General features: G+C 40.4%; 1 protein-coding gene across 1 annotated transcript in view; it reads left to right on the top strand.

The window, feature by feature from the left end:
* Window positions 1-5,417: 5,417 nt before the first annotated feature.
* The window catches only part of SLC35F3 (solute carrier family 35 member F3), a 161,599-nt gene continuing 153,123 nt past the window's right edge, over window positions 5,418-13,893 (top strand). Inside the window, exons 1-2 of the mRNA XM_068185056.1 lie at window positions 5,418-5,777; window positions 6,057-6,286. Of these exons, the coding sequence (XP_068041157.1) occupies window positions 5,725-5,777; window positions 6,057-6,286 (283 nt within the window). The 5' untranslated portion in view covers window positions 5,418-5,724. The remainder of the gene's footprint in view (window positions 5,778-6,056; window positions 6,287-13,893) is intronic.

Below are 13,893 nucleotides of genomic sequence, written 5' to 3'. Positions count from 1 at the left end.
TAATGAGGTGTCTTGGCCTTTTTATTAATTCTACAAGCAGGGTAGTCCATTCAGCAGTGACTGAGAATGTTTAATCAAATAATCTCATTGTTCCAAATTTATCACCACAATAAAAGAATCTACTAAGGAAATACAAGATGAAAGAACTCATTTTTAATGCTATATCATTTTCCACTAAGAAGCAGTGCAGCCTTGAGGCTCACAGCAGTGCTAATGTCTGCCTCTCTGTGGGTATGCAGTGTATAGGGGTGTTGCAATCTACAGGAGCGACCTGCACAGCAAATTGTCTGCCCCGGGTTCCTACTGTTGCTCTCACTAACAATTTATACTCTTAAGAGATTTACTTTTTCTAATGAAGTCTTTTGATTTCAAAGAACATCCAGGAAAAAAGTGTAGTGAGATACAGTCTTTATCCATGACATGATGAAATCTATCCATTGTAGGAGACAAAAGGTGAAGAAAGGACTTTTTGTATATTGTGGGGAGAAGTGAGGTCTGAGTTGGTGCAACAGAATAGTCACAGTAGCTTCCAAAATTAATACCATGTCAGGAAAAGTAAGTATGGTTAACTTACAAATAGGATTTAAAATGCATACATGGAAGTAAGCAGCTTTGCCCCACACTTTGGAACCATTTGGTAAAAGTGTAATGCTTTTTTGATCTTCTGTGCTTCCAGATAAAAGAATCATCTGTGAATTTTTTAAAGTTTCAGACACACGTGCAGCTTCAAACAGATACCAATAATTTTATACAGTAAAAATTGCCTGTCAAATCAGTTTCCAAGTGTTTCTTTTTCTTCAGAAATCTCTCCTGCTGAGAAATCTGTACAGTCCAAGGCTAGTGACACATATTTTTGCATTAAAAAATTCAACTTTAAAAACACCTTCAAAACTAGAAAACAACCCATAAGTTTATCTGAAGGGTAAGAATTATTAGGTTTTTCTTGGGGCTAGTACAACTTCCAGATAAGCAACTTCAAACATAACATGAATATTGTGCTCTAGTTTTCTAAAGCAACTTCCTTCCCTGAGCACAAATCCAATAAAAGTTTTCTTTCATGTTCTTTCTGGAGTCTTTAATTCTCTTTCCTATATCTTTCCCACTCTTCCTCATTCCCTGATTGTTTGGCTTGCCTGTCAGCAAACCTGTGGGACAAGGGTGAACTAGGAGTCATGTACAGCTAAATACAGAAAACTTGCAGTACCAGTATCTAGCCTTTTCTTAACCTGGGTTTTTCTAGCACAAATAACGTGAAATGGCAGAACATGAAGGGACATCAAGGCTATATAGCATACCAATGGACTTTGAGATTGAAGCTTCTGGCATTTCTCAAGATATGGGATATTGAAGAGGTCTGATCTGTATTCTCTCATTAACACCTCCTACAGTCCTTTTAGGGCTCTTGCTGGAGAAAGGAAATGTTACTATTTTTCTGCTCTTTGCATTTCAGTTTTTGATTTGAACTTAGAAGACAGGCACCGGCAAGGCTCGTATGCCACTAAGATATGATGAGTTGTCCTAATTTTTATTGATGCACTTCTCATCTAACAATGGATATCAAAACAAAAAATAGGTCTATTTCCCATTCCAAATATAAAGGACTTCTATTTTCCACTGTGTCTGTCAAAGAAAGAAAGTGAACAGTTTATATTCAACCACTTCAAAGTAGCAGATTAAAATCAGCTTTCTATAAAGCAGCATACCTCCCAGGAACTGGGACACTAACTCTGTATGGCCCTTCCTGACTATAACAGGCAGCTAGATTGTGATTTCCAGAGCTTTCCCGTTGCTTTCAGCAAGGTGTCATGACAAAAATTCTGATGTGGTGTTGCCATGCATTGCAGGGGAATCAAGCAATGTGTGAGCTCATGAAAAATTTGCTCCACTTGTCTTAAATTCATCTGACTGCTCTCTCAAGCACAGTGCTGGTTTCTCTACTTGAGAAAGCAAGGGTCATTCTGTTGGAGGTGGTCAGGCTGACTTTTGCTTCTCATTCAGTCTTCATTTGACCATTCTCTGCCTGCTGTATCAGTTTTTCTTGGTTCTCTGGGTTTATTTTAACTATTTCAAGATGGTATTAAATATTTTAAAAACATGAATACAAGCAAATAACTAGGATGGACCAGACAGTTTCTGCTTTTTTTATTGTTGTAGTTGCTGATTCAAAATATTTTGTATGTGAAATGCATTATGCTCAAAGTTGCATTCCTATTCAATCTGACCATGCTACAATTAGTCCCATGGATAGAGCTGCAGTCATCTGGGTTGTGCAGCGGCATTATATTCATGTGGATGTCAAATTTGACCTCAGCTGGAGAAAATTGATAGCTTTGCCATACAGCATTTCCATATATTATATAGGACTTTTATCATGTATATTGTATTTCTATCCAATACCCAAATACCCTTGGGGCAGGAACATCTGATTAATGGCTTGGACTTATACCTTCAGTGCTAAACATAAAAATACTAAGAGGCAGGACTATGCATCAAATGCAGAATATTTGGTGAGAAGGGCACTTTCTTAAGTCTTTCCTTGCTTAAAGAGGGAGCTAATTTGTTTTCTAAACACTCAAGTTCGAAGGCTGACTTTTATGAACTGGGAAAGAAGGAGCACATCAACTTCATGCTGGTGTTTATGCAGTAGTGATTGTTTGTTGTCCAATGAAACATTGTTGCTGTCTTAGTCTAGTACATCAAAGAATCTTTTAAATGTAAAACTCTTATCTTGGTGTGGGGATTGGGAGAAATTAAAAAATGCACTTACCTTTCTCATGAAATGAGTAGTATTTTGATAAATGTAAACTTCCATCCCAGAGAATCTTCTGGCAAGCTAGTATTGATGGGAGGTAAAAATAAATACAGTTTAAATTCTGTTTTCCTTTGATATGGCATCATGCTGTAGACAGCAATGCTAATATATCTTAATGGCTGTGCCTTTTAAGAGCTGAATATCAGTCAAGCATATAATTTCATGTAGTCTGGAAAAACATAAAAAGGAGTATCTAACAGGACAGAATAAGGCACCACACTCTAGAATAATTACTTATTGTTCCCTTGCTATAGAGCTCTGCCTTTTAAAAAAATACAGTTTCCTAACACTTCTATGTTTGAATGATTGCAGGTGTTCTACTAAAGTAATGAACTCTCACTAGTAAGAGGTTCAGAAAAGCTGTTCATAGTGGCTCCAGCTTGGTGCTGCATACCATTTTGCCCACTATTCCTAGAGAAGGTATATTCTGCTTAGCAATTTTTTTTCCTTACACTTCGTGGAATTGCTAGAATACTACAATATTTTCTTCTCCTTTTATTAAAAATCTTAATCAGCTCCATAAATCTACAAATTCCAAGTCATGTGGAATCCTATACTTTATGCTTTATTGTCCAATGCCATATTGTAACATTTCAGTTTTAGCTACAATGCTTGAACATAATTAAAAAAATATACATGAGATTTTTTACTTGCATGTTTCCAGCAACCGCTATTTTTAAAGAAGAAACATCACTTACAGCAAGGTTTGGTAAGATCCTAAGAGGTAGCTGTTGGTAGATGTTGCTGTTGTGTCTTACTACAATTTTGAAATGTCATCTTCATTAAATGTTTCAGTGAACTTTAAGATGTTCACTCCCATGCATTTTTTTCCTCTCTTGCAAGATGTATGCTCACTTCAAGTTTGTCAGCACTGCCACCCAAGCTGTTCAAAGTCACTTGCGTGCCTGAGAGGAGAAACACCCATCCGTCATTTCATTTTCACCTTGGAATGACAGCAGCTGGTGAGGAATAAAACAGCTGAAAAAATTGTATTGGATAGAAGAATAAGACGTTTCTGACATATCAAAGTGGATATGGGTGTAATAGGGTCTCTGACTTCCACAGCTGCTCTCTGGTGCTATAGAAGAGGGGCAGCTAAACACATCAGTGATGGAGGCAAAATTTCTAGCGGGGCTGAACCAGCCTGTGCTAGTTTGCAGCAGCCCATGCCAAGAGGCAGGTGAGTGCTCAGCAGGTGTCAGTCACTATTTGGCTGATCAACAACATTTGGCTTGCTTTGTTATTGGAGCCTTTGCTGGCCCTGAGACTATGTTTTATTTCTGGACCTATAATCATAGAAGAATTTTACACTAGATACATGCAGTATTATGGAAAATTCTCAGAATAAATCCTATCCTTGTCCACCACTTAAAGCCAGGGAGAGCATGGACTGTGCATACCAAACAATGCTGGACCAGTGATGGCCTTTGGAGGCCTGACTGAAATTATTAATCCCGTTCATGTCTGTTATCACCATTCCTGCTCTAAATGCCCTAAAGAGAGTTAAATCAAGACAGTGATCAGTATTGTTAGATTTAGTGAGCATGTGTTTTTATCCCCTCATCTTAACCAAAATAATTCTTCTGCTTTGATTTGTGCACCCTGCAAGGGTTTCTGTCATTACTGGCAGGCAGCATCAAGCACCTGCACAATTACCCTGTTTGCACTATTGGACCACTGCTGTTCACCTGTAGTGGATTTTGGAACTGGCTTCCTCAACAGCAAATATTTTTCCCCTTCACAGGCTCAAAATAAGGGTTGGAGAGGAAATAAAGTTAGTGCTTTATTCAATACAGGTGTATTTCAGATGATAATTAGTTTGATTTTCATCTGCTGGATATTTTTTCTCCTTTCCCTTTCTGATAATGGTGCAGTGATGCTGTAATGCTCCCTTCAGTGACAGTGAAAGGTTGCATTTCACTGATCCAGCTCACTTCCACATTTGATATCTCGGTGGTTTAATGTTCCAAGTAAACTGAGCTAGTGAAGTGGTGAAAGGTAACAACCTTTTCTCCTTGGACTTAATTTTTACCCCCTTCCAAATATATATGGATACATATATACAAAACACTCTTTGACTTCAACTGTATATATCTAGGTGAATATATCTAGGTGACCAAGTTTTGCCCAAGAATCAATTACCAGCTTTTAATCTTATTTGTCTGTGAATGAATTCTTTGTATAAGGTAACATCTGTGCTCACGTGTTCATTTAAGCTTAAGTGCATGTTTGCCACTTAAACTTGGTGGTGTATTAAAAAAAATAAGAAAAGTAAAGGTGAGTTGGTAGAAGGCTGTGTGGCTCCGGTGCTGGTTCGGCGGCCCTACGGGGTTAGCCAGGTGGGTCCCCTCATCAGATGGGCTCCACGGTCACTTCAGAGCCGGCCCCGCTCGGGCTGTCCGGCCCCCCCAGCGCCGTTCTGAGCTCGTCGCCACCGAACGGAGGCGGGAACGGCTTCGCTGCTGGGCCGGGCGGGCGCACCCGGGGGTGAGGCCGCCCCGGGAGGGTGAGGGTGAGGGTGAGGCCGCCCCGCCCGGGGGCCGCTTGAGGCGGCGGCGGGCCCGGGGGCTCCCCCTGCCGGCGGCCGGCGGGAGCGCGCGGGGTGGGGGGCGCGGAGGGCGCCCTGCCCTGCCCGGCCCCCGCCGCCGGCGCTCCGCGCTCCGCAGGCGGCGGCGGCTCGCAGGCGGCAGCGCTGGCCCGCTCGTCTCCGTCCCTCCATCCCTGCCTGCGTCTCTCCCTGCCTGCCTCTCCCGCCGGGGCCGCCGCCAGCCCGGGGACCCTCTGCCACGGGGGCGCCGCCTTCCCCCGCTCGCTCCTTTTCCTTCCTTTCCGCCTCTTACCCGGCCGGTGACAGCCGCCGGCTCGCCCCGCCGGGAAGCCTGGGCGCCCCCCAGCCATCGCTGCTGCTCCCCATGGGGATCCGGGAGTTCCCCAACGGCTCCGCGCGGGGCAAAGCCGCCACGCTGTGAGTACCCGCGGGGCTGGGCGGGCGGGCCGGGGGAACAGGGACACCCCACACCGCCCCACCTCACCTCACCTCACCTCACCCTGGCCGGCGGCGCCGCCCGCTCCCGGGGGTCGCTCCGCTGGAGGGCGGCGAGGAAAGTTGTGGGCGCCGCGGGCCCGGGCCGGCTCCCCTGCCGGCGGGGGTCCCGCCGCCCGCCGCCAACTTCGCCCGGGGCCGGCGGAGGGCGGCGGCGCTGGCGGCGCGGCCCCGGGCTGACGCCCCTCTCTCGACCCGCAGCGGCATGCGGCGCTCCCCCGATGTCAGCCCGCGGCGGCTGTCCGACATCAGCCCGCAGCTGCGGCAGCTCAAGTACCTGGTGGTGGACGAGGCCATTAAAGAGGACCTGAAGTGGTCCCGCTCCGTGGAAGACCTCACCAGCGCGTCCGTGGGACTCACCTCCATCGAGGAGCGCATCCTCCGCATCACCGGCTACTACGGCTACCAGCCCTGGGCTGCCAGCTACAAACGTGAGTCCCCGGCACGGGCGGGCGTGGGGGGTGGCCAGGACGGGGGCGAGCGGGCGCAGCCTGGAACCGGCAGAAGGATGTGGGTTCGAGGGGCCGATCAGCTTTACCGCTGGAACAAACCTCGCTCCGTGGAAGGAAGTGCTCTCACTCTCGGCGAAGAATTCTATGCCCGTGTTGCCTTAGTCCTTTGGCAGTCGCTGGTTCACGAGAGCGCGGTGCTAAGAATGATGACAGCTAAATTCTGCTAAGAAAATAGGTCAAATATTTGTCTTCATGTTGCAGGCACACATAGCGACTGTGATTACCGTGGGTTGACAGCTGTGTAAAAGCCCCTGCACGCTCATGCACATACCTTTTCCACAAGTAACACGTTATCAGTGTATGTTTCTGTTGTTTTAGGAGAAAATTTTTGTCAAATTTTCGCAGCACTTGAGCTGAATGATCTGTCTTTTCCTGTGTTGAGTGGAACTGTTTCTTCCGTGTGCATACACTTGTGAAAGAAACTTCAAATGATAACGTTATGAAGAGAAGTGTAGCTGTATTCCTTCACATACATGATTTACAAAGGAAGCATTACCTTGAGTCGTTTTAATATATCAACTGGTACTTTTTGTGTGTAATGCCCTATTTCTTGTTCATCTTTCATCATGTTTATGTCAATTGCATGCATTAAAAAGTTCTAGAATAGTTTACCAATTGCTTGAAGTGATAACATAATTTTGGTTGTCTTAAGGTCGTTTGAAATATCACAGGGGTTTTTGTTGATAAAAGGATTCTTCTGTAACAGAAATCATTGCTTTGCTGGAAACACTGCCTCTGATAAAGTGGTTGTTTTCATATTGCACTTCCCTAAGTATTAAGTGCAAATGTTCTGAAATATTTACTACTGGACTATCTTTTTGGCAGTGTGCTTAATAATGGAATAGAATGATACAAAAATGCATGGCACACAGTACTAGTTCAGTTTTTCTCTGAGGGAAAGCTGCTTCTGATTGCCTGAAAATAGGACTTTACTAATAAATATTCTAATACTTTTCTGTGAGAGCCTTTTTTTATTTTTTCCTTTGATTACAATTAAGACAGAAATATCAGATATTTGCTACTCTATGCACTAGGAGTAAGGTATTTCTATAAGAGCAATTTCAGTGCCTGGATTGGGGCTGTTCTTGAGAGTAAAGCTTATTCAGGCCAGTTTTAAGGATCAGATCACATGAGAAGTCCAGACTGAGTTGGATGTTAATGGTTCTCTCTGACAGAGTGACTAATAGTCTAGCTGAAGTCACACTGAGCTGTTATGGCTGAACCTTCTGAAATAATAAAGGTCATGCTGGCTCCTCAATTATAACCTATTTGTTGAAATTTATAACTCTGTCTGAAAAAGTTAATAGCAAGCCTTAGCCTGCTATTCTAGTTACATTTTTTCTCCTAATTCGATCTGAATAACAAAATTACATACTTGAGTTGTAATGGTGGGGAATAAATATACAAAGTGTCTGAGTTTCATAAATGTATGTCTAAAAATATAAAGTATATAGGTGATGTGAATTTGTTGCCAATTTAAAATGTGAGTTTTTAGGATCATCGAAGGACACATAGAAGAAAAGATATATCTCTACAGCATGGTTTAAGGAGAGCCATATTGATCTGCATCAGCTGAATAGCTGACTGAATAGAGTATATCATCTAAAGTGGGAAGACAACTTTGTCCCAGCCTCTTTGAAACATCTTTGAATACTTCAAGTTGGACTGATGTCTAATTTTGGGATATGGACTTTCCTTGTGACTTTGCAGTTAGAAAACTGCAAGGTTTCTATTTATTTATAAATAGAATTTTATTTGGCTCAAGTACTGCAAACAAATGATTTTCGTTAAGCTCAAATTGCAACCTGGGTACTTTTTGTCATCTTATTTTGCATCCTTGTAGACAATTGGATGCAGTATGATTATAATTATGGACTCCATTAATAATGGACCTGCTTTGCAGAAAATAAGTCCATAATATGGTCCGATCTAGATTTATTTAGTCTATCTCTCTTGGTGACATTCTTTTTATTGTAACTAAATTGCCTGTAGGGCCAGAGCTACCTCTTCTGCACTGCAGTGTATTCCTTTTGTACTTCATTTAGACTGTTCATATATACATACACATGTATGGATGGATATATAAAATTGTTTGAGAGATTCAGAAAGCTTTTGCTTATTTTGTTGTTTTTGTTTTAGCAAAACTCCATTAGGGAAACTACCACTGATAATCTGAGATAGTCTTACCATGACCCCAACACTTACTTGGAGAACAATTTGAAACATACCGTGATGCCTCAAGGATATGTAGTAACTCCAGTATTTAATATTCTTATAAATTCATCAGAAAGAGAGGAGGAAGAAGTGAAAATGTGCTTAAGACACAGACTGGTCTGGGTTGGACAAAATGAGAAAGGACTTGTAACATTGCCCTAGGGAGACCTGTCCCATCCAGGTGACTCACTGAAATGTCTATACATGTCATTCAGTTATCACAAAGAGAAGCCTCACGTTTCCTGAAAATGCTAAAATTACCTGCCAACTTTCACATTACATTGGCTGGTAATTTTGGGACTGTACACAGCTCAGGGAAGACCCCTGCTGTTTGCACTTGCAAACCAGAATAATGTAACGTAGTTCCTGTGTGTTAGGATGACTTCAACAAATTTAATGAAATGCTGTAATTATGGTTATCTGCTCTCAAAATAAATATTACTGGACACTCTGAGATGAGCAAGGAGAAAGAGTACAGGCAATCTGTAAAGACCCTCAAGAGTTTTTGCTGTTTACCTTAAAGAGGTTGAAACAAAAGAATTGGAAAGTACTGGCACATGTTGCTTAGGCAGGTAGAGAGTTTTTCTTCTTACTGTGGTCATAAGAAAAAAGGTAGACAGTAAAAGAAGCTGAAAAGCCATCAATTAAAGACCGATAGAAAAAGAAATAATATTGAAGAATATGTAATTTATTCTTGACATAAAGATTTCAAGGAATTGTAATAGTAGTGATAAGATGTAGAATTGTGATAAAATGGGAAATGTGTTGGAGATAATATTAAACTTCATTATCCAGAATTTGAATTAGGCTGTGAGGAGACTTTTCTTGAAGGTTTCTTGTGCTTCCCTCTGTAGCATCTGTCAACCTTTAGAAAGAGGAGTGTTCCGTGATCTAATCTGTTAGTTCTTATTTTTCTGAATTCTTTGTTTTCCAGGGTAACTAATTATGTGGTTAACTGCTCTCCAGTCTAAATGAAATATTCATATGTGTCCCATGGGGATTATTTTGCAGAATGTGATTTGATTTTTCAAATATAAAAGCAGAGGGGGAGAAAGAGATAAGATGCAGTCAGATTGCAGAATCATACCCTTATGCAGCTACGGATGTAACAGCTCCGTATTTGTGAAATTCTCATTATCAGTAACAGGTATGTTGACTTTCATTTTTTCCTTTTAGTTAGAACATAGGGATCAAAGGCTTTAATAAAAAAGCCCCTGAAACAGTGCCATGAGATTTGCAGCTCCCATTGACAGTCTTGGTGTTGTTTGAAGATGAAGCTGTTGTTAGAGCTGTATTAGCACTGCTGTTATCTCCCATGAAGGTTATGTGAATTCTCATGATTTCTGCCTCTGGAAGCCTGGGACTTCAGTTGAAGAGCAGAGGCAAGTCTGGAGGTGAACAGCCATATTTTAAGTTTCCATTTCACAACATTGTCAGTTGGAATTAGTTTTCTAAATATTTTTTGGAGTATAGTTCCCTAGGAGCTTTTCTGTACTTGAGAAATACAGGTGTCACAAAACTCTTGGACTGTCCCCCTGGTCAGTATGGAAGAGTAATCTAATGATTGTAGAAATTGGCAAGGTGCTTGTTTCCACAGGAAATGTTCACAACTATCACCTTTGCCAAGCATTCATTTTTCTCTAACTAGGTCTATTTTCTGGTGATTCAATATTTTCTGGTGATTCTGGTGTGTCATTATGTGATTAGTATTTTAAATATATTCACGTGGGCTTGAGCCAGCTATCCCTATTTTGCAGTCTTCCTACAGATCACCTGCTTCTACTCCTTGTCTAAGATTAGGGTCTTTTAAAGCAGGGACTTTTGTGTATCTTTAGCATGTGTTGATAAATGCAGACTTGTTATGGACAAATCAAGATTGTATGGGCTTTGGCCTTTCTCTTTTATTCACTTACATTCTTTGTGTGCTTACAGACATTTCCATAACTGCAGAAAGAAGAGAATGGTATGTAGTTTGAACTCCTCTTAGTTCTGTTTATTAAGAATTGACTGCTGTCTGTGGATCATAGCTTGTGAATGTACATTTCTCTGAGACTTCCACTTTGTGAATAATTCCAGGTTGTCCCAGTGATAACTTTTAAGAGACATGATATTCAGGTGAAAGGGAAATATTGTGTCCACTAAATGAAGTTCTCTGGCTTTGCTTCTTCCTGCTACTTTAAATATTAATTTTCATATTTTTCATGTTTCTTCATAGTTGTTTCAGCAACAAAATAAACCATATAATTTTAATGCACAAAACTTCTGTATAGTACTCATCCAGTGTGTATCACATTAGGTCTTGACCTGAATATGGAATTTAAGTGCTGTCACCAATAACATACTGGAAAGGATTGGCTGAATAGCCTGAAGATTGTTCAGAAAGCATAGTTGTCTGAGTATGCCAATCACAGAATTATACCATAGAATGATTTGGGAAAGAAGGGGCCTTAAAAGTAATCTAGTTTCAATCCTCCGTGCCATAGCCAGGGACACATTCAGTGGACCAGCTGGCTCAAATCCTAATCCAGGTTTGCCTTGAACACTTCCAGAGATGGGGTACTCCTAACGCCTCTAGGCAGACTGTTCCCAGTTATAGATTTTGACAGCCTTTCAAAGTAAGAGTTTGGTATTGGTTTTAGCTAATTAAATGTATGAGCACTTGTAAATATTAGAGTATCAGTTACACGGCTAGAGACCAGTGTTTCTACCTGATCCCCAGTGTTCCTCCTTGTGATTTTCTTTTCATGCTCCATTGAATGCTGAAATTTCACAGTTACTACAAGCAAATCCAGTGAGGATATGAAACAAGAGAAATTTGTGCAAATACCATTTTCATGTATTTGCATCTCAGGGAGAATTTAACTTACTTTTTGAGGTGATGTACTCCAGAAGTTCAAAGACATAAGCTGAAGACTATAATTTTCTCTGGAGAAAGCCATTTTCAGGCCAACTTTAAGCAATTAATTTAGACTGATTGTTTGCTTTCCATTGCACAAATACTGAATGTAATAAGTTTGTAACTAATGCAAGACTTGGTGGTATCATTCATGGTGCTGTTTCTGAGGTCAAATGATTATGTGAGAATCTTGCCTTTCAGGTGAAAACATGAAGTAACCTCTAGGTGCAAGTAACCTCTTGCTTGATGGAGCTATCCAAGTTTCTCTTCGCAGGGTCAATCTATAGGTCAACAGCCCTTCTACAACATCCAATCTGTAGGTCAGCACTGAAGCTTAGAAGATGAAAAAAATATGTACTTTATATATATATATATGTATGTATATATACATTTTTTAATATATAGACTTATGGTGTCTGAGCCCTGATTTATTTTTTAGTCAATGCTCTTCTACTCTTCATTGTCAGTACTAACATCAGTAATTTTTATGTTACCAAGAAAACCAAAGAAAACATGGGAACACCTACAGGCGAAAGAAAGAAATGGTGATGAATTGTGTTGCAGATTTCAAAGTTCTGTAGCGTTGTTGTTTCAAATGTCAGTTGCAGTTCTCTGCCACAAGCTAAACCTACATGGTGAGACATGAACCAGGGATATTCCTGACTTACGTCCACATGACAGCTCACACAAAAACTTCTTCATTTCCTCATTATGTAGTATCCACTGTGACTGAGAAGAGCTGTCCCCAGAAATAGTCTTTTTAAGTATTTCGGAGACCTAATCACAAGTCTGTATCCCAAATACTACAGGATATATCTCTCTTTTGAAAGAGAACCCGTTGGCTCTCCTGGGTTTTAGCTTTCTAGGTGGTCTTGCAACTGAGAATGAGCACAATTTGGCCACCTGAGGCAGGCCAGAGCAATACAGGTGCTGAATACTGAGCAGCTGCAAAGGTACCAGGTGAGCAGTTTTAAAAAAAGCCTTTCAGAATATTATTTTTCAAGACAATTCCAATAGAGAAGAAACATGGGGGTTCTTAGGCTGTTGAAAATTGGTAAAACTTTTTTGGCTAGTACTTAGTAGAAAACTGTTTCCTGTTACAGTATAGAGCTTAATTAATCACAAACTTTAAGTCTTAAATTTCTTGCTGGCAAGCCAAGAAAATTCTCATTTAAACTGGCTTGCTAAACATTTTTGATTGTTTAATAAATATTTAGTAAATGATAAATGTTTAGTGAATATTTAGTAACTTGTTTACTTAACAGTTTTAATTAGGTAGTGTTAAGTAGGCAGATGAATCAATATTTTCTGTTTTGTATCTTGTTTTCATAGTGAAAAAACTAAAAATTACCTACTGCAAAATGGGCCATCTTTTTTTTGTTGTTTGTTTGCTGTTTAAACAAATTAATTCATTGCTTTTTCAGTTCAGCTTTAATTACATGTCATCTTAGCCATTTATGCAAAACAGTTCATGGGACAGCAATTAAGAGTCTGTTGATTTCCAGCATTCATTTTATACTCTTAATGAATGTTATCATTTAATGCTGCTGTGTTAGAAAATACCACTGAAGTTTTTGCCATGAAAATCTACTGCTAAACCTAGCTGTACATCTTTGCAATGTCAGGGCCCACGTTAACAATTTTGAAGAGTGTTACCTGGCATTTGAGAATCCTTCCACTGGAAAACTGCATTTTTTTTTTTTTTTTTTAATAGAAATGTGAACATGTTCGCCAATCAATAATAATGGATTGTTGCTAAAAGCACATGCTACTCTGAATTGATACGGAATAATGAGGGAGCAAGTTAATTTTGAAAAAAATAATTTGGAAACTATCAAGAATTATGAATGAATACTTATTTTTGGAACTATTTTTATTGCAGGCCCTTCCTTGAGGTAAATTTCTATAATACTTCTGGAGTGCACTGTGTGATAGATCTTTGCATCTTTAAATAATTTTTTTTAATAGAAACAATTAATTTCACAAGATAATAGTATAGAAATCAGACTACAAAGCCTATATTGTTGACATTCTACTATGATACCAGACACTGTTGTGTTACTGGAGTGTTACTGAAACACAAAGCCAAAAAGGACAACAACCAGCAATGCTTAATAGCTAATTTTACTAGATTCTAGCTCATGTCAGGGCTTTTTCAAGGTGAATTTTTGTACCATAATCTCTTTTCCATATAATGAGGTGTTTGTTTTTCATATTCCTTGTGTAAATTGCTGATAATTTCTGCCATTTACTTGAGATAAAATAAGCATCGAGAAAAAGAGAGAGGTGGCAACAGGTATAGTTGAATCAGGTGATCCTTAAGGTTCCTTCCAACCCACGTTGTTCTATGATTCTACAGAAAAGTTATGTAAAGGCCACTTTGGCCCTTTGGCAAGCACCATCCTTTGGAATGCGA

This window comes from Anomalospiza imberbis, chromosome 3 (genome assembly GCF_031753505.1).
Source record: "Anomalospiza imberbis isolate Cuckoo-Finch-1a 21T00152 chromosome 3, ASM3175350v1, whole genome shotgun sequence".
NCBI classification, from domain to species: domain Eukaryota; kingdom Metazoa; phylum Chordata; class Aves; order Passeriformes; family Viduidae; genus Anomalospiza; species Anomalospiza imberbis.
Note: the sequence above shows the minus strand (reverse complement) of the source record. Positions and strands in the feature narration are given on the sequence as shown.